Below are 21,436 nucleotides of genomic sequence, written 5' to 3'. Positions count from 1 at the left end.
TTCAGAGAGTTGGACGGTTTTACAGCTGGTGGAGGTGAAGTTCAAAGTCTTGTCTCAGCAATAAGTCAGAGGTTGTTCGATCATCCTAACTCAGATCTTTGATTTGAAAACGCTCCTTGGCCCTCCTTATTTCTGGACTTTCTTCCAGCCCTTGTACCATCCCAATCACTAACTTTCTATTCCTTTGATTCTTGTGTCTTGTATATCGCTCCCGTCCCTTTGCTCCACCACTGACTGCTATGTGCTTGGCTGGCTAGACTTCAGGGGTTCCCGAATTCCTTCCCCTACTCTTCACCTTCTTTACGATCATCAATAAAAATCAAATCATTCACCAAGCTTTCAGTCACACCCACCCCATACCCTTCTTTCATTATCACTTTTTGTTTACACTGTGGGACATCTTTCAATGTTAAAGATGCTAAATAATAACATATCATAGCTTAGTGGTTACTTTCAGGATGCAGGTGAAATATGCTCCAATATTTAAACCGTAAAATCCTACACGTTAGCAAGAGGCCATTCAGCCCATCATGACTGAGATTCAAAGAACTATCCAACTAGCCTTTCACCTCTTATTTTTTAAACTCCAAAAGATACAAGCCCAACCTGCCCAAATGACAAGCCCCACAACCCCGGAAACTATTGAGTAAACTTTCTCTGAACTCTCTTTAATGCAATCATTTCCTTTTTAAAAAAGAGACCAAAACTGTACATAGCCCTCCAGATGTGGTCTCAGTGAAGCCCTGCACAACTGCATCAAAACATCCTCACTTTTACACTCCATTCCTCTTGCAATATACACCAACCTTCCATTTGCTTTCCTGTACTTGCTGTACCTGTTACAGTAACTTTTTGTATTTCATGCAGCAGGACATCCAGATTCTTTGTTCTGAATTCGGTAATTAAATAATATGCTGCTTTTCTATTCACCTGCCAAAATGTACAAGTTCACACTTTCCCATATTGTACTTCATCTACCAAGTTTTTGCTCACTCATTTAACTTATCGAGATCCCTACGTAGATTCCTTGTGTCCTCTTCATGACTTACTTTCCTCTGGGTCTTTGGGTCATCTGTAAATTTAGCTACCATATGTTTGCTTCTCCAATCTCTCTACATTAGGAAAAGGGTCAATTGAGACAGAGAATAAAGAGATGCAGCTCGGGTTGTGAAGAGAAATTACCTGACAGCTGGTAGAGAACAAATGGTAACGTCCTCCTGAGACTTTCACCAGGGACCTCAGTGTCATCTGGATTTATAAAATGTGCAACATGTCAGAGATAAATAACATGAATCAGACACAGGGCTGAATCATATCAGAGAACATTGTTCTTTCATGGCAATAGTTCCTAATCAATACTTCATGATTTCAATACCCATATGCTACATCTACATTCACAAAACCGAAAAGTTCAATTGATGTTTACTGAATTTGATTTTGGACTACACTTGAACTTTTAATGAATGGATCATTGAACTCTGTCTGGTCTCTCTGCTCACACTTCATTGTCTTTCATTTAGTTTTATTTACACGAAGCACTTGCTATTCCTCCTAAAGTACATGGCATGTTTTCAAGAATCTGACAGATTTGTTGTACAAAATAGCCAAGCACAAACAAAAATTCTGCAGCAATCTGAGATCAACCTGTGAAACGTAGAGATTGGTTGAGACTTCCCAAATTTCATTCTGGGAATGTGACTGAAGATATTCGCAATACTTCGAGAGAGACACCAAGGCAATAATAACCAAAGTGATGTCATGCGATGGAAGCCTTGTAATGATTCACTGTATCATGGCAGATAATGGAGTCTCCATAGTCAAGATTCTCACAGTGCAGCACTTTTTGATTGGCTACTTACATGAGTCATGTGGTGGCTACAGTCATAAGCGACAGTCTGAAAAGGCAAATGTCTTCCCAGCATGCACTGCTGCATATAGTCAGCCAAAATCTCTGATGTCTGATCAGGACTGAAAGGAATAGAAAGACATTACATTTATATATGGCCTTTTGTAATAGTGAAATGCCTTAAAAGCACTTTACAGCCAACAATGCACATTTGGAGTGTCGTCACTATTATAATGTAGATAACATGGCAATTTGATTGTACACTGCAAGTTCCCATAAACAGGACAGTGATAAAGAGCAGACGATCGGATTTAGGTGATGTAAACATTGGTCCCTGCTCTTCTATGAAATAGTGACCCAGATTTATCACTGCCAGCTCAGATAGAACAGGGAGCCCTAGTTTAACACAGAATTTCACAAATGCAGCAACTCTCTCTGTACTGCACTGAGCAGTCAGCCTAGAGTTTGAGTTCAAGTGTTTCAGAATGGGTCTGGAGCCCTCAACCTTCTTGGTCATGGCTCAATCTGAGTTGCTGCAATTACAGACAAGAGCTTTTCATAAACCATCTCTAGGTGCTGCTTATGGACCTCATTCAGCTGCTCTTTATCAGTAAAGAAAAACACACAATACTTTTGGAAAAAGTTTAATGAGACACTAATATTTTCTCGATACAATGTATTGTACTTGAATGCTTCTACTTTTGTTTTTATCACGATAATACCAGATCCCAGGGGATACATGTTAAAATGTCACTTATTCTTGGTCAGGCAACACTCTGTGCAGCTTCTTAGTTCTAGCTGTTTCCAGTTCAAGATTAATAGAAAGTATAGACCAGTTTTCTGTACCAGTCAAAAACTGGAAACAATTTGACTGTAGCTACAGGTAAATAGGTTTAGACCATTGCTACATTCCACTACTAACTGAAACTATAACACCTATAAGCTTCCCTTCAAGTGCATTTGAATGAACACAGTGAAACGTTTGTAATGTCGCCTTTTTGGTACTAATATCTTAGGCACAGATGCTTTAAGTGTTTGTTACAGAATTGAAAGAGTAAAAGAAAATAGTCTAGCATAGGAATACAGGGCTTTAAAAAGTACTCAAATTACTCAAATTCCAGAATAAGAATAAAAAGTATCTTTAAAAGTACTAAGATTGTAGTCCTTTTCACGGAGTCTGTGCCCGCCATGATTCAGAATATGAGGCCTTGCTGCTTCCGGCTTGGGACTTGCCTCCGGGACTCACCTCTGGGACTTGTCTCTGGACCATGTGTCCCAGGCTGACCTGGCTTGGACTGCATCCTGCTCTGGCTGTGGCCTGTGACTTGCCTCTGGGACTAGCTTCCCAGGACAGCGTGGCTTGGATTGCCTCCTGCTCTGCGACACATCTCCCAGGCCAGCCTGGCTAGGCCTGCTCTTGCTCTGGGCTGCAGCCTGCGACTCGTCTCCCATGCTGGCATTGTCTCGGACTCTTTTTCTGTGCTGGGCTAGACTTGGACTTGCCACTGTTCTCCATTACCTCTGGGCAGAATAAGTTTGAGAAGTTGGAAGTTGGGGAAGGGGGAAGAAAAACTGCAGAAATAAGGGAAAGAAAGAAAGAAAAAAGGAAAAGGAAAGAGCGAAGCAGGGAAGGTCCAGCTGGATCATTCTATCCTGCCACCATCTTGCGATCAGGGAGACAGGTTATTGGCAAAGGTGGAAAAACTGGAAAGGCAATTCAGGGTCTTTGCTTTCTGTTTCTGATGATAAGATTGAATCAGCTCACCATGTCCTTGATGCTCAGATGTCTCTCTCTCGATGTTTCCACCAGTTTCATAAGAAATATAAAGTACTGGGTTTCCTTTGAAAATGTTACAGATTTATCAATTCAAATGTCACAGCTGACATTAACTGCTGGAAGAAAGGTAGCCTGTTTTCTTCAGTTTTAAACTGAGTCTTGGATTGCAGAAAGCACGCAGCTGCTGGCCTGGGAGAAGGTCTGCATACCTCTTGCCCTCTCTCTCCCTGTAACTCTCAGCTCCAAGTACCAATCACACAGTTGCAAAAGGTCTCTGTCACTGATAACTGTCACTAGTCCACAGACCAATCAACTTGTTGCCAATAGGAGCTGGATCAGTTCACAGCCCCAGCTCTCGATGGTGTGCAACCTGAACTTCACTTACTCCTCGTTCAAACAGTTAGTCACAATGCCTGCCATGGCTATTAGGTTACTAATGAAACACAGTTTTCTTTTATTCATCCATTGGATGAAGGTGTCACAAGCTAGGCCAGCACTTATTGCCCATCCCTAATTGCCCAGAAATAATTAAGAGTCAACAGATAAGAATGGAAGATTTCCTTCCCCAAAGCATATTAGAGACCTGGATGGGGTTTTCATGACTGCTCATCATAAGAATCTTAATTCCAGATATTTATTGATTTAAATTCCACTATGGTAGGATTTGAACCTAATTCCCAGAACAGTATCTGGGTCTCCGAATTAATTGTCTAGCGATAATACCACTAGGGCCATCACCTTACTCCTCTAAAAACTGTTTTTCTTTCTCATTTCATCCCCAGTTTTTAGAAACACAAAAGTAAAAAACACATTGATGTCCTTTAGGGAAGGAAGTTTCAAATTCTTATCCAGCCTTCATGTGAATCCAGACCACAATAACGTAACCGACTCTTAATTGTCCTCTGAAACATTTAGCTCAAGGGAACTAAACACTGGGCTTGTCAGTTGCTCCCACATTGCATGAAAGAATATCAGATAAAAGCGCACAAAAGTATTCAATAAGATCACAGTTGATCTTTTACTTCAACTCCACTTCTCCATTTGATCCCCAAATGCCTTAATTCTCATAATACCCCAAAACTGAATCTCCCTTGAATGTGTTCAATAATGGAACATGCAAGGGCCAGAGGATTCAAAACTCAAAGTGAAGAAATTCTTCCTCATCTCAGTTTGAAATGGACGGTCCCTTATCCTGAAACTGTAATCCTGAGTTCTAGACTCTGTTATCAGAGAAAACAACCTGTCATCATCCATCCTGTCAGACCCTCTCAGAATCTTATATGTTTCATTGTCATTACCATTCATTCTTCTCAACCATAGGGAAATCAGGTCCAATCCACTCAGTCTCTTCTCATAGATCATGAGGCCTGTGTGTTACTTCCCATTCAGCACGTAAATATAACAAATGAGACACTGCTAACTTGTTTCTTATGTTTCTGATGTTTTCTTACCATGACCCCAGGATAATGAGAAGAGTATTCAACTTCTTCACTTTCATTACTCTCTTCATGGCCTTTAGTAGGTTGCAGCTCCCACTGGGCTGGAGATCTTGAACCCACTGCCTTGCTTCGTCTAAGCTGTGACAAACAACAGCACAACCATCGATAAAATTGGGCAGGATAATGAGAATGATGATGCAATCATCAGCTCCTGTAATGTTAGCAATGGAACCTCAATCCCCACTTCTGCGACAACCACCACAAACACAGAAAAACTTCCCAAAGTGCTTCACAGGAGTGATTAACACATGAAGGTTGATGTCAAGCAGATTTTAGGGCAGGTGGCAAAGAGATGTTTTTAAGAAATGTTTTAAAGGAGGAAAGAGAGTCTCAGAGGGGTAAGGAAAAGGCACGGCCACCAGTGACAGGCAAATGTCAGTCCATAATGGAAACAGGACGAGCAAACAAATGTCACTTACGTGCGAATGTTCACATCCCGTGGGGTCTCCCAGAGTTCAGAGAGGTCACTACCAAAGGAGAGGAAATAAAACTGCTTCCTAAAACAGAGCTGTTCGTCCAGCAGACGCTGTGAATCAAGAAACAGAGTTCAACGTGACACGACAAATCTTCCTCACAGCAGCTATTCCAAATGAAATGGTCTTTTCCCCCGCTCCGCAATAGCCTTTAAGCTGCCAACACACTAACCAGGAGAGCTGCCTGAAAGTCCTGCAGTCGGCCAAGCCCACAGTTTGCATCAGAGGAGTCGATAAGCAGACCGACCCGAGAACCTTTCACCAAGCCGAACATCTAACAGTAGATACAAGGTTAGAGAGGTATTTAATAAAACAGAATCAATGGTTTTCATGGTGGGGAAGAAACTGACAAAATGCTAGTCATATTAACACCCATTTCACCGCCCCCCCCCCCAAAAAAAACTGTTGCATGAACTTGTAAATAATTATTACATTAAAAATGTTCAATCACACTAATTTAAAAAAAGCTATGATCACAAAACTGCTCATTAAAAATACCAACACTTCACAACAGATGTAAAATCTGATCATTTAATTTCAATTAATCAGGAACTTTGTCATTGAGAACAACTTTTGAAAGTTGTTTGGTGAGTGTTGCCTTATAATAGGCCAGGTCCAAATTCCAAAGTAGGCTCTTCAAGTCAGGATTGCCATGCTCCTGCTTTAATGCAGATACTGATCTCTTACAGAGAATAAAACATGTTATATTTATTTAGAGCTGGTGGAAAGAAACTGGCCTCTTACTACCATATGACTCTGTCCTGGATCATAAAGAGAGAAAACTAACCTTTCTGCTCCCTTCCATCAGCCATTCCATCCGTTGGTGATAAAGGTCAGTCATTCTGAAAATATTTAAATGAGATGGGTCTGAACAAAGACCTGAGCAGAGTTTGACCATTATATGAGGAAGAATGGCAACTTAAATTGATATAACACCTTTAATGTATGAAAATATTCCAATGTGCTGCACAGAAAGGTTAATAACTAAAATGGAACACTGAGCAATGCCAAGAGATGTCAGGTCAGATAACCAAATGTTTGGTCAAAGCAATATGTTTTAAGAAGTATCTTAAAGGAGGAAATTGAGGTAGATAGGCAAAGAGGTGTAGGGAGGGAATTTGAGAGCTTGAGGCCTATGGAAAGCCACAATGATGGAACAATTCTGATTTGAAAAGCTAGGAGGCTAGAATCAGAGCAATGCAGAATCTTGGAGGGTTTATGGATGGATTAGGGAGGGGCAGGCAATGGAGGAGTTTGAAAAGAGGGATGAGAATTTCAAAATATAAATGTTGCTTGACGCAGGGGTCAATGCAGATCAGTCAGCACTACAGTCATTGTTGGATAGGATTTGGTGAGAGTTAGATCAATTCAGGTTTGTGAAGGGAATCGCAAGAAATGGATGGCAGCACAGAATAAAGGTAATTCAGCCCATTCAGCTGATTTTTTTCAAGAGACTTCATACAACCACAGGCCCTGTTTCATTCAAATGGACTGCCTGATTCCCAGAGATAATCAGGCACCATTGTAGAATATCTATCCTGCCTAATTCTCCCACTGCTCAGCACAATCAATGTTTCCCAGGTACATGCCCCTCTTCAGAAACATTGAAACAATGTTCAGTGTTGTCCAATTCCATTCTCCAGGGAAGTACTTGGGAATCCAGATGTGGTGATTTCCACTTCTGGTCATTGAATAACGAATGAGCAACACCACCATTTAAGGGGTCTGTCATCTCAATCTTTATTCACCTGATTTATGTTGTGTGTTTGCTAGCAATGGAAAGTGAACTGCTTTTGATTGTTATGAGGCTGGTTTCAAGATATTTATGATCAACCTATTTGGACATGTAATTACACACCTCTGGAATAGGTGGGTCTTGAATGTGGGCCCCTGGGCCAGAGGTAGGGGCACTTCACTGCACCATAAGACCCTTATTTCCTTGGTTACCAATTGGTGGCAGAGGTTTGTTGTACTTCAGGATGCTGCAAACCAGTTCCCTCAGTTTTGAAGGCTTCCTCCAGGTACTCCAGTTTCCTCCCTCCAGAGATGTGCAGGTTAGGTGGATTGGCCGCAGTAACATGTGGCGTTACAGCGATAGGTTGGGAGCTAGATCTGGCTGGAATGCTCTTTGGACGGTTGGTGCAGACTCGATGGGCTGAATAACCTCTTCCTGCACTGTAGGGATTTTGTGAATCGCTTGTATGTGAGGGGTTTTCTCCTGAAATGAATACCTGCAATTAAAATGGTGTCATCACAGCAATACCCAGGGCTAGTCAGTGATTGCTCAATATTTCTAATCAACCTGTTCAGAGTTGTTGTGACACACCTCTCGACTAGGTGGGACTTGAACCCAGGCCCCCTGTCTCAGAGGTCAGGACACTACAACTGTGCCACAAGAGTCCCAGTCAATAATTTCCTGGATAAATCTGCCATCAAATACACAGTTAAAAATCACCCAACACCAGGTTACAGTCCAACAGGTTTAATTGGAAGCACTTGCTTTTGGAGCACTGCTCCTTCATCAGGTGGTTGTGGAACACTGAGCAATGCAAGGAGATGTCAGGTCAAATAACCAAATGCTTGGTCAAAACAATATGTTTTAAGAAGTATCCTAAAGGAGTAAAGTGAGGTAGATAGGCAAAGAGGTGTAGGGAGGGAATTCGAGAGCTTGAGGCCAATGGAACTGTAGGCAGAGCCACCTGATGAAGGAGAAGTGCCTGTTGGACTATAACCTGGTGTTGTGTGATTTTTAACTTTGTACAGCCCAGTCCAACACCAGCATCTCCAAATCAAATACACAGGCTGTGCATGAAATACTGCTGTGTGCAAAGAGGTGCTTCCATTCATACAATAGTGACTACACTTCAAAATGTTCTTCAAACCATAAAGTGCTTTGCAGCATCCTGAAGTCCTAAAGGAATCTGTACAAAAGCAAGTCTTTCTTTAGCCTCTCATTGCTTCACTATCACTCTGCCCTGTTCCCTACATTTCTACAGGAACACTTTAAAAGTACTTTGTCTGTAAAACGTTCTGGGAGTTTTGAGGCTGAGAAATAGTCAAAGAAGTGCAAACAGGTTCTTAACATCTTTTTCTCTATCCCCAGTTTTTCTCTATCTGTCTGCTTAATTTTCTCTCCTCTCCAGTAGTGTTGCTATCTCTTCCTCGTTTCCCCCATATCGTTCCCCTCTATGATGTTTGCCCCAATCCCATCTGTAACCAAAAGTATTCATGTCTCTCAGTATCGCCCAAGATTCAGAGACCATTCTCTCTGTCCCTGCGCAATCCATTCACTCTTTATTGTGTTTATAGAACAAGTAAATATTCAAGAGAGGAATCAGGAAGAATACTTACCGGTGAAGTCTGCATTCAAACTTATCAATGACATCTAAGCCAAGCTGCAGTTGTTCAACATTTATCATATCCTTTTTCCTAAAGTGAGGGTGGAAGGAAAGCAGTTAAAAGAAGTTTTAGATAGTACACTGCCTGCAAATTGCTTCTGTTAGACTCACGTGATGATCCTGCTGTGTGCTAGAAGATGTTGAAGTGTCAATTTCTGGTAATCCAAGCTGTGATTGGCCAGCCACTCCTCGGATGTCTGGTTTTCACTGGTCAGCGGCCGTTTCCCTTCTGTTCTCTATAGCGGGCACAATGTAGAATTGGACATTTCAGGATGAGAAACCACAGCCTGAGGAGCTGCCTACTGGGCTTCCAAACAGGGAACTGGAAAAATACTTGGGAAAGAAACAAAATCGTAGGGCTACAGGGAGAGAAGAGATCAGGAATTGGGCTCAAACCCATGAACTCTCCCACCCACAAAGGTAGCAGATACACAGGAACACCACCATCTACAAGTTTCCACACGCCATCCTGATTTGGAACTACATTGCTGTCCTTTCATTGTTTCCAGATCAAATTCCTGGAACTCCCTTACTCACAATACTTTGATAGCACTGACCCCAAATGGGCTGTGGCAATTCAATGTTTCCCAGGTACATGCCCCTCTTCAGAAACATTGAAACAGTGTTGTCCAATTCCATTCTCCAGGGAAGTACTTAGGAAACCAGATGTGGCGACTGAATGAGTAACACCACCATTTGTGGGGTCTGTCATCTCAATCTTTATTCACTAGGCGATTCACCACCATCTCCTCAAAGCCATTAGGGACAGGCAACAAATGCTACCCCTCCTCCCCAGCCGCCCCCAACCCAGCAATATGCACATGCTGTAAAAGAATAAAGACAATAGATAACTCATTCAAAGAGTTGGCACAAATACAATGGGATGAATGGTTTCCTCTGTGCTGTAAGCTTGTACGAAATGAATAATAGTCAGAAAGAATTTTCAAATGTTACTATCACAACCTGGCAGTGTGTCCAAAAACTAAGGGCCACTTAAACATTGAACCTTTTCTATATGTTCAATGTTCCAAACTCTGCCCTGAGCAAGTGCAAAGATCCCTCTGTTCAAACTGAGAAAGGTTTTAAGTGGCACAAGTTTAACTCTGTCTCTCAGTCACCAAATTAAGATGACAAAATCTCTGAGAAACCTCACAAAGATTTTTTTTTAAAAAGAAGGCTGGACTGTATGTACAAGTTCCCACTGTGGGAGCCTGGTCTTTTGAGTACTCGGGGGATATTGTTGCAAATTTGGGGAATATTATACAGTTCAACATCCCCCCCGCCCACCCCACCCCCACGCCATCACCGCCACCCACCTCCCACAAGATTTGACATTCAATCCAGCTCTCAGTCTGATCAGATCTGTTACATACCAACAACCCACTGGTTTGATTGACATGAGTCACCAATAATCCACCATCTGGCTCAAGGTCGATGATAGCAACATCTTGCCAGGGATTTTTCTGTCTCCAAGGGACGTGCCTTGAAATACAGCATTTCAATTGTTAAAAATCAACATACTTCCACTGAATTACATCAGCCAGTCAAAATCAAACTTAGCTTTTGATATTCTTTGTCCAGTCCCCAACTGAGGGGCTGAATGGCCTGTTCCTAATGGAGGGGCAGAATAGTTGTCCTTCTGTTTCTAATTGAGGGTCTTATTGACTCTGCACAGAGACAGTTACAGAGCATGGAGCTAAGTTCCTCTTTGCAGGTTTCTAGTCTTGTACTGGCACCATTCGATGTGATGGAGGTAAAAACAATATCAAGACAGAAATATGAAAATATCTGCACTTTTGCCATTTCCAGAGGCTGGTGTGTGACTGAGCTCACGAACTGTCTTCAGCCAACAAGCGAATGGCTGACAAAGTTTACTCAGCTTCAATATGTGTAGGAAGGAAAAGGTTTAAATATTTTGCCAGGCTCCACGCTGCTGATCACTTTGCAGTAATAGCTCTTGGCGAGGTAAGGACCAAGAATCAAGGGGAAAGCTTTGCATCGTCAAAAACCCTTTTTGTATTCATTTTCTATGCCAGCGCGAGAACGGTCACTTGGGCAAAGCAATTGGATCCTGGAGGCTATCAGATACCTGATGAACAACACTCTGCAATCATTGGACTCCCACAAGGAAGGAGGTGGGAAAGGAACAATGGGAAAAGATTTAGAAAGAAGCTCTAACTTGTCCAATGACTTGATCATCTCAGATTTGTAGACAAACAACATTAATTATCTTCACCGGGTTCAGTGATTTAAAACAAACGATAATAAAAAAAACTTACCGTTCACTTTGAAGAAACTGCTTATTTGCCAGGATATCAGCCATGTTATTAACGTGTGGGTTCATTGTCATTATGAATACAGTTTCTAATCTGAACCGAGACACGAGACAAGTAACGACTTCAGCAGCTGACCGGGAATGACTGTTCCGAAAAAAGTCAAAACAAACGATTAAAAATAATGCACAGCCAGTGAAATTTCTCCCGAAACTGTAAGCCCTACCCCAGATCCCATTATATTTAACAGCGACGATTCAATCACCAGGGACCCAGGAGGACGGGTCATTGACAAGTCCTGGGTCCCGGGTTGCCGGGTGATTGACAGATCCCGGACTCACTGGCTCGGATTCCACACCGTCTGCAGGATGTTGTTTGTCTGTTGCCAATAGAGATGGAAGAGTCCATTCCGACAAAATTAATACATTCTTAGCTGTAATCTTGAAAGGGAAACATTAGATTTGGTGAAACCGTGTACATTTCATTTTAGTTGCCACGTAAAGCAAAGTCAACCCATCTAATAAATATGCGATTCACTCCTGCTTTAAATAAACTAAAGTAGTGGGATCCACTCTGTACGAGCTGTGGTCAGAACTGTAGCCTGGCAACAGAGGAGGGAGGTGCTGACAATCAGCAAATCGGAACCAGCTGATTGACAACAATGACAATAGCTGAATTTCTTGGTTTTTAATATTTCGTAAATGTTTCAAATCATTCATCCGTTGATTGTGAAATTCTTAACAGCTTTAGCAAAGGACCCACACATAACACAAAAAAAGTCCAGGAAACGCCCCCTTCTGTTACTAAATACAAGTTCCCAGACCTACTGTAGAATGCAAAAGAAAAAAAAAGAAAAAAAAAAAATCGGGCGGCAGATTACTGAAAATACAATAAATCCGGAGCAGTAGTTTCACTTGGTTGACCATCACAAGAGGCAAATAAAACTTACTGCTTCCATATACTGTCTTCCTGCTTTTGTCTTCACATATTTCAAGTCGTCATATCCTACCAAACTGGACCGCTCTTTCAATGCACTGGTGACGGTTTAACGAGAGTCCTCCAGGGTAACCTCAGCAGGTGTAGGAATTGAACCGATTATTGGTCTCACTCTATATCTTAGGCCAGTCTTCCACCAACTGACTTAAACAATATCAAGCCTTTACTACTATGAGCACTCCCTTTGTCTTTTACTCTGGGCATTCTTCCAATCTGCTCCACACTCTTCTTCTCCCCTCCCGGTCAACAACATAAATATAATCGTTTGCCATTCCCATTCAAATGACTCAAAATGTTAACTCCTCGTGCTCTTCACAGACTTTTTAAGTTTCTCCAGCACTTCGTTTTATTTCAAATCTTCAGTTTCATACTTTTGTTCTAAGCTCTTCTTACTCTTGCCTGGAAATGACCCACACTGGTAATAGTCAATTATTTTTTATGTTCATAAGAAGCTATTACAGTTTGTTTTATCCTTTTTTACAATTTACATTAAAATTCAATTCACCCTTTTTTTTATCAGTTTCTTGATCTTCCTTTGCTGTATTGTAAAATTTAAACTTACTTCCCTGGAAACTTATAGGCCTTTGCTGTTATAGAGTCATAGAGATGTACAGCACAGAAACAGACCCTTCAGTTCAACTCATTCATGCTGACCAGCTATCATAATCTAGTCCCATTTGCTAACACTTGGCCCATATCCCTTGAAACCATTCCTATTCATGTACCCATCCAGGTGCCTTTTAAATGTTGCAATTGTACCGACCTCCACCATTTTCTTTGGCAGCTTATTCCACACACGCAACACCCTTTGTGTGAAAAAGTTGCCCCTTTGGTCCCTTTTAAATCTTTTCCCTCTCCACCTAAACCTATGCCCTCTAGTTCTGGACTCCCCCAACCCAGGGAATAGACTTTGCCTATTTATCCTATCCATGCCCCTCATGATTTTATAACCCTCTATAAGATCACCCCTCAGCCTCTGATGCTCCAGGGAAAACAGCCTCAGCCTATTCAACCTCTCCCTATAGCTCAAATCCTCCAACCCTGGCAATACTTTTGTAAATCTTTTCTGAACCCTTTCAAGTTTGACAACATCCTTCCTATAGGAGAGAGACCAGAATTGCACACAATATTCCAAAAGAGGCCTAACCAATGTACTGTACAGCCACAACGTGATCACTCAACTCCTATACTCAATGCTCTAACCAATAAAGGAAAGCATACCAAACACCTTCTTCACGATCCTATCTACCTAAGAGTCCACTTTCAAGGAACTATGAACCTGCATCCCAAGGTCTCTTTGTTCAGCAACACTCTCCGATCCTTAACTTCTTTTGTTAGCTACAGCTGAGTTATGTTTTTTTAAATTTTTGTGCCTTTGAGAAATATATAGTTGCTGTTAACTGTAGTATTTCTTTAATACTAGCCACTGTCTATGTATAATCAATGCCTTTTAATGTGCTATTCCAATCTGCTTCAGTCAATTTTCTCCCTATCCCATACCTTCACAATTTATTTTATTAAATTTATCATCCTGGTTTCAGACTGAACCACTTTCAAACATAATATAAAATTCTATCATATTATGGTCACCCATCTCTAAAGGTTCTTTATAACATTATTAATTAGCCCTTTTAATTACATAGACCAAAAATAGCACATTCTCTAATTAATTTCTCAACTTACTGCTCAAGAAAACCATCCCTAACACACTTGGAAACACAACCTGTGTAGCATTTGTGCTGATTAGGTTTAACCAGTCTATCTACAGACTGAAGTCACCCATTATTATTGTATTATCCAGGGCATATGCTTCTCCTGATTAATACTATGCCCAATACTTTTGCTACTGATTGGTGGTCTCTATGTTAATAACACCTCTCATGGTTCCATGTGTAATTCTGATCTGATATGTTTTACTGATTCTATCACTTATTACCAGTGCACCACCACCTCCTTTACCGTTATGCACGTCCTTCCCAAAAATTGAACATCCTTGATATGCAAGCAATATTGGGGTTTATAATGAACAGGACTTATATAAAATTTCAAAAGGTCTTTTTGGGATTTCAAAATGACTTTATTAGAAAAGTATACAATCTTCTGTGGTTAAGCTGATTAAAAGCCAATCACTCAGAATTCCTGGAATATTGCAAAGCTTAGGTGAAAGTTCATTCACCTTTTGTGAATCGGAGGTTGAGAAATGAATTATCAGGTTGCCTGCCAATCCTCAGGTAAAACAGCAGAGGGAGCTGCAAACCTGCTGTGTTTCACCAGCAATTTCTTTTTCTTAAAACAATGTTTGAAATCAATAAAATCCAAATAAAACCAATAAAACTAAAATTACGTTTATTGGGAATGCCTATTAGATAGATGTTTCGTTATCTGAAGGGACCATTCATCCTTCAGTTCTTGGTGACACTCCAGACTAATATTCCTGATCTTTAAAGCAAGCATGGAATGGTGAAAGTTAAATCTATACCACTGTAAGATGCTTCTTAAAATCCACTTATAGTCTTCTATTCTAATAGTATGATAACATGTGAGTTGCTATCAAATTGTGTTTTCATTATCCCAGTGACGCACCTTGGAATATTTTATTCAGAAGCTGAACTACTCAAGAGTGTGATTCACAGGTTCAGGTTGAGCCTGGCCTAGTTTTGGGGAAGGAATATGGGTTGATGCCTATTCTGGCTTCTTCCACAGTCTGGTCTATGTCCAGGAAACCCTGGAACTGGTACACTCAGGGCTTGCTGCAACTGGAGGGTATTGGAAGGCATAGTGTCCAATAGATACACAAAATAATACTGACTTATAGAGCTCTTTTGCCAATTAGTTTGTTGAAATTAGAGGCGGTTATTGTAATTGACAGATCAGCAGCATGACTCCAAAGTGGAGGCATAAAATTACTCCAGCTTTGCTGTTTTATCAATAATTTGAACACCAAGAGAATTTCAGTATGCATCCACTGCCACATTTTTATATTCATTCGGTTTATGACAATAGCTTCATGAACCTGCTCAACTCCCACATTCACTCACCCACTGACATTACATTATTCCCCATTTCCAGAGCTTTTACTAAATAATGTTCAGGTCTTTTATATTCACCTGTGATGGTAGACAGGGTGATTGATCTTCCTTCCAGTAGATACAGTTTCTTTGTGTTCAGTCCTTCAAACAAAACCCTTCAGACAATATTTAGTAAAGTGATTTAAATCTCTACTCATAGATGTCAAATTGCATCATTGCAAGAATTTGGGAAGAGGTCTTGATGGCAAGTTGGTTAGCTCAGTTGCCTAGAGACTGATGCAGTTTCAATTCCTACACTAGCTGTACTAGTATATAGAAGCCTGCCTCCTCACTTTGCTCCTCAAGATACTTATAACCAATTGTCTCTAATAGAGAGAGATGCTGATGGTCCTTTGCAGTCCAAGAGGTGTGAGGTGATTGGGTGCCAAGAATTTTAGGTTAAGCCAATTTAGATCCCAGACCGAGTTGACAGTCCTGGTCTGTACTGGAAGAATGCTTCAGCAGATATAGATGCTGTCTTTCACATGAAACTATCAAATGTGGACACACCTGTCCTCTCAAGCAAATGCAAAATGATCACATGACCACTAGAGTAACAAATGTGTCCATGTGGTGTCCTGAACATTTAACCTTAATCAATATGACAGAGGAAATAATGACCATTTATTTCATAGATGATTGTGGGATTTCACTGTGTAGGTTAGTTGCCTCATTTCCTTCAGCTATGCTTAAGTGCTTCATCAGTTGGAAAGAGGTTTGGGAAATTATGAAGGGTGCTTTGGAAATGTAAGCATTTAAATCTTTGCTGAACTACAGATGACCTTCCTCTCTGCTAAGATCTTTTTGGAGGGTGGAAGAATTCCTGGGATTTTACTTATCAGGTAGTGATCTATCTGGTGCGTTTTTAAGCGAATAGAAGTGTTTATCAAATTTAATTCCCATAGAATTTGACAAAACACCAGTTCCTTTAGTAGACAATTGTTTTATTTGATAAACTTGCTCAATAACAAAAATACAAGTGAGGGAAAATTATGTTCTCTTTGTACAGATGTATTAACAATGCCTCCTCTGAAATTATTGGTTTTAAAAACTGCAGTAACCAATTATAAAACACATTGATAACAGGATATTGTACAGGCTGTTTGCAGATATCCCAAAGAGTCCCTTTTGTGACTTTATACAATAAGAAAATGACTAGATCTCATTATGGATTTCTTGGATTAACCACTGAATCATTTGTACGCAGTGAGGCATTTGCATTATCCTTCATTGTTGTGTCCTTTAGACAGGGTTTGATGTGGACTGGAAGCAAGGGGACAAACGAATGAAAACAAATCATATAGAAACCAAGATACAACTAAACCATTAAATGAAACATCAGGGAACAAAGTAATGTAATTTCAATGTTTCCCACCAGATAAAACTGGCTCTAGTTATATCAACACGTTTTTGGAAATGATCTTCCCTCCCCCCACCCATCCCACATCTTTTTAAAGAGCTGCCCCAGAAAACACATTAGCTCAGAAATGACTAACAGACACAAGTGATCAACTAACTGCAACATACAGGATGGTGTGATCTACAAGAGTTAGAGTATATAAAGCTTTAAACAAAATGCAGTCCAAGTTTTTTTTTCAAAATAATGTGCTGCTCGATGATATTAATAATTTTCCCATGCTCAGAAAACATTAAATACTGAGTTTTTTGCACAGGGAAAAATCATGCCATTAAAGTGGGAATTTAAAAAAAGTGGGAATATATGATGCTGTTGAACTGCTTAGCCAGTTAGCTGCAGGATCTAAAATAAAAGTCGCCATCAATCTACCTGACTACAGGGCTTTTCTCTCATTAGACAGAGATTAACCAGAGGGTCACCATGCCTCAGGCAAGGGGAGAGATGGAGAATTAGAGTCCTTCAAAGCAGCCATCCAGCCAACTTAACTAGCTGATCCCCTAACTGCAAGGGACACACAATCACTTTAAAGCCCTCAAGAGTCACCAACCAGATATTAGAAAAAGGTAGAGCTGGTACTGTCAACTTGCTGATTGCATTGGATTGAACTACTTTGTTTTAAAATGTTCAAAATATTTTTCAAAATGATTTGCACAGTTTGGGAGAACGGAAATGAATGTTCCCACTCACAAAGCTTCAAAGTTGCAAAGGAACCTTTGAAACAAAAAGACGTGTGATTTTGTAAACTGATAGTCAACTATTTTAAAGCTTATAAGTGGGTCTTACAGATAGCTCAAAACGTTTTATTACTAAAGTATACCCGATTAGATATTGTGCGACATGGTGTAAAACTTAGAAAGCAGTAAAGCTTGCAGACCAGATGTTTTCAAATATTTGATACTTTTGGATCAAAGTACCCAATATGTTCAATAATCTTGTCAAATGATTTATTCAGAAGTGTATTTCTATAATCTAGATAGAGTTTGATACAAACACTCGGTCAAAGTACATCTGAGGTTCCAAGAGCTGTTCCTGGGGATTTTGTTTGTTATTCACTACGTTGTTACTCCTGTGCTACTGCAATTAAAAACTGCAGTGTGAAACAAGGCCAGGGAACGTACACCTCTTCAACAGTAACATGTTAATACGATGGCCTTTTCACTTGCATTGACACATACGGCTCATCTTGTGCCATCAGTGATATCAACGAGGCAAAGTGGAAGACATTGAGAGGACAAGAGTGTATACAGGCAGACAGCGGAGAGGTAGAGTGCGAAACAGGGAGAGGAAGCAAAGGGGTGAGCAAATGTGAGAGAGAGCGACAGTAAGAGAGTAACATACGACAGTAAGAGAGAATGGCAAAGATGAACAAATGGGCAGACTGCAGAATGAGAGGCAGAAGAAAGCCAAAGAAATCTTTTTTTCAACTACCAAGACTGGTGGTCCCATGGGAGCTTGTGTTAATTAGAACTGTACATGTTGAAATGTATAACGTGTTCATGAAAAATGAAACTGTTGTCAAGTTGGCTACAGACAATAAAATTAGGTCAACAATCTTTCATTACAGTCAAATGAACATATCAGCTCAGACATAATTTCTCAAAGTATGTTTTGTTATTTAGTATATTGTTCAAGTTGCTTGCTTTGGAATACAGGGGATATTTCAGGAATTCTAGATCTACCAAATTTAATTATATTTCTGATTATTTAATGCTTTCGCGTAATTCCTGTTTTAAGCAGATCAATCACATATTTCCATTCAGTTTCCTACAGCACTGTTGCACTTCCCTTTTGTTCCAACAAGTTGAAGTATGGGCAGCAATGTGTATGCTGCCCTTTGACCTTTCACTGCAAATGCTGAGGCACCAGGTCAAATATATAAAATTGTTCCTTGATGGTTATATTTCTTGTACATCATTTCCTTTGATACGCAGAGCACACAGATCACTGGAAGCAGTCGCCCTTTTTTGCCAGAAGTAATATCCCTGGCATCTCCACATGACTCAATTAAAGATAATTCTACACAAATTCTTTCAGTGAACAGACATCTCAAGCTATTGCATTAGCCAGCACATGATCACCAGCACTGTGACACCACAAGGACTGTTCTAGAAGAGATATGCCCAGAACAGATCAGTCTAGTTCCAACAATCTCTTTGAAGGGAAACGCACATAGCACATTTGTACAGCGCCTGCATCCAAACACCATTTTTAAGAGTGAATGGGAAATAGCAATATTCCTGCAGCAATCTCAGAGTTGTAATTACTGTGTCTCAGTGCAGGTGAGCATCTTAAGATAGGGGAGTAGTGTTCCTTACAGACATCTAAGCAAAGCTTTATTGCTGATATGTTAAAATACTGGGTCAGTTGAGTTCACTCAAAGCTTGTGTAGAACTGCAGCAGTGCTTCAACAGTTGGTCTCACACAACTTATCTGTTCCTGTCGATCAAACAGCTCAATTCGTTATCATCATCATAGTGAACAACTTCACATTGATCCCGAAGTGTCAAAGCACAGTCCGAAAGGGAAGTTCAATTTAATACCTCTACATGGAGCTATGGAAACATATAGTCACCTGATCAGAGATAGTATCATCTTTTAATATTATACAACCAAGGATAAGTAAACACAATGAAGGTGACTGATACTGCTGAATGGGCTAAGTTAATGTACATCTGCAGGTAGGCACACAAACAATGGATGAAGTTCTGGTAGCATAAATTGGAGGACAACTCTGGACAATCACAGCCAGTACATTAGTCAAAACATTATTTAAAAAAAACAGGTTTAAGCAGTGGAGTGATTAAAAGGATATGTCACAATCTTTCTCCTCATATACAAATAATTTAATAAAGATAATTTCTTAGTTCAGCTTAGTCAACTTAAAAAATTGCACCCAGTAAGGTTTAGACATGTGGTAATATTGTGTGAAAATATGAAGTTGGGGTCAGTTACTACATAACAAAAAAAAGCACAAAGAATGAGGTAACTGAGGACTTTCAACTATTCTGACCTCAAAATGACAGCAACTCAGACTCTGACCTTCTCAACATAGTGTTTTCCAGTCATTTGAACACGCCTGAGTTGCATATACATTAAACTGCATCAGCAAACAGAAATAAAAGGGGGAATTTCTTCTAAATGTTACTGAACAAAAAACATAATATTTGGCTTTAATATCCAGCAGGATTAGATTTCCATAATTGTTTCATACAGAATAGAAAGCAACTTTTGATCTAAAGGCTTCATAACTTGATCCTGGTCAGACTGGCACTCCATTGTGCTCCAAGTCCTGAATCACATCCAATTTGGTATTACTTTTGTTTAGTAGTGTAACGTTCCTCATCAACTCTCAATTTTTCAATGGTTCACCATCTTGGAAATGTTGCAACAGTCTAATCTTCAGTGAGGCCAGCCCCACCTGCATTGTCCATTTTACTTCCAGCCTAATACTGAATCTCTTTCTAAAGAATGAATAAAAGCTGTGAGAGTGTGAGCTTAGGCTCAAATGCCTGTTGCTAATATGAAATGATGACAGGTATAGTGTTAACGGTGGGGACATAGAAGGATGGGTTTTTGATGCCGCTTCAGTGAAGTAGTCTTCTCAGGTTGTTCATTTTCCAGAACAGCCCCATTCTCATCCACATTAAGCAGCAATTTGTTCACAATATTCTGAACCAGCATGAGGGTAGATGAAGGAAAAACTCTTCTTTGTCTCCAAAGTGCATAGTGATATGAACTAATCCATCCTCGGTCTTGGGAGTTGCTCTCAGCAGTCCCCAGCTGATGAATGCAACTCAACTTTGATGATTGTTTTTTTCCTGTTTGTATTTGGGCAGGCTTTTTCCCATTTCCTCAACCAGGTAAGCAAACCTTCCCTGCAAACAGAAGTCCCACAATGGTAAAGAAGATGGACAAGACAAATAACACGTACGAAGATCCAACCTGGGTATTATTGGGTAACTTATATGGTTGCCCTCCAACTTCATTGATGTAAAATCCAATTGGAAATATCAGGGCTGCCATACAGAACAAGATCACTATTGAGAGAGAAAAAAAAGGGAACAAGTATACATTAGTATATTAGTAATGTACATTGAGGCAATATAATTCGTTATATCTCCACAAATATTCCATCTTGATGAAATTTTATTTGCTTGTAATTTTGGCATGAAACAATCGTGCAAAGATATTTCTTGACTAAAAAAATGCAACAAGGTAAAACACGACAACGCATGTATATAGAGCAGTAATCAGAGGAACAAGTGCGTGCAATGCACTAGGATGTCCCTTTCAACTCTTTTTGAATCCAAGCTTCTTGTCAAAACTCTTTTGAAACATATAATTGTGTTTTGTTGTGTGAAAAATAACCTCTATAAAACCTTAATTTTTTCTTTATTCGTTCACAGGATGAGGACATTGTTAGTTAGGCAGCATTTATTGCCCAGACAGCAGTTCAGAATCAGCCACATTTCTGTGGGTCTGGAGTCACATGTCGGCCAGACGAGGCAAGGATGGCAGATTTCGTTCCCTAAAAGGACATCAGAGAACCAAATGGGTTTGTCCAACAATTGGAAAAGGATTTATAGTAGTCATTAGATTCCAGATTTCTATAGAATTCAAATTCCACTATCTGCCATGGTTGGATTTCAACCTGGGTTCCCAGAAAGTTATTTGGATCTCTGGATAACA

General features: G+C 40.1%; 2 protein-coding genes across 7 annotated transcripts in view; both read right to left on the bottom strand.

Moving 5' to 3' along the window:
• Positions 1-12,270, bottom strand: part of vwa3a (von Willebrand factor A domain containing 3A) — a 40,316-nt gene extending 28,046 nt beyond the window's left edge. For 3 of the 6 annotated variants that reach the window (XM_072559764.1, XM_072559767.1, XM_072559769.1), the window contains exons 1-10: positions 11,273-11,592; positions 10,367-10,475; positions 9,105-9,229; positions 8,947-9,024; positions 6,383-6,437; positions 5,768-5,869; positions 5,542-5,648; positions 5,075-5,200; positions 1,860-1,968; positions 1,183-1,248 (exon numbers count right to left, since the gene is read on the bottom strand). In XM_072559764.1, coding sequence (XP_072415865.1) covers positions 1,183-1,248; positions 1,860-1,968; positions 5,075-5,200; positions 5,542-5,648; positions 5,768-5,869; positions 6,383-6,437; positions 8,947-9,024; positions 9,105-9,229; positions 10,367-10,475; positions 11,273-11,343 — 948 coding nt within the window. In that variant the 5' untranslated portion in view covers positions 11,344-11,592. Of the gene's footprint in view, positions 1-1,182; positions 1,249-1,859; positions 1,969-5,074; positions 5,201-5,541; positions 5,649-5,767; positions 5,870-6,382; positions 6,438-8,946; positions 9,025-9,104; positions 9,230-10,366; positions 10,476-11,272; positions 11,593-12,215 lie in introns of those variants that run through there. The other 3 variants (XM_072559766.1, XM_072559768.1, XM_072559770.1) reach the window with 3 other exon arrangements.
• Positions 12,271-19,323: 7,053 nt separating this feature from the next.
• The window catches only part of LOC140464550 (uncharacterized protein C16orf52 homolog B), a 98,120-nt gene continuing 96,007 nt past the window's right edge, over positions 19,324-21,436 (bottom strand). The window contains exon 3 of the mRNA XM_072559763.1: positions 19,324-20,784. Coding sequence (XP_072415864.1) covers positions 20,600-20,784 — 185 coding nt within the window. The 3' untranslated portion in view covers positions 19,324-20,599. The remainder of the gene's footprint in view (positions 20,785-21,436) is intronic.

This window comes from Chiloscyllium punctatum, chromosome 40 (assembly GCF_047496795.1).
Source record: "Chiloscyllium punctatum isolate Juve2018m chromosome 40, sChiPun1.3, whole genome shotgun sequence".
Classification (NCBI taxonomy): Eukaryota; Metazoa; Chordata; class Chondrichthyes; order Orectolobiformes; family Hemiscylliidae; genus Chiloscyllium; species Chiloscyllium punctatum.
This window is presented reverse-complemented; position numbering and strand designations above follow the sequence as displayed.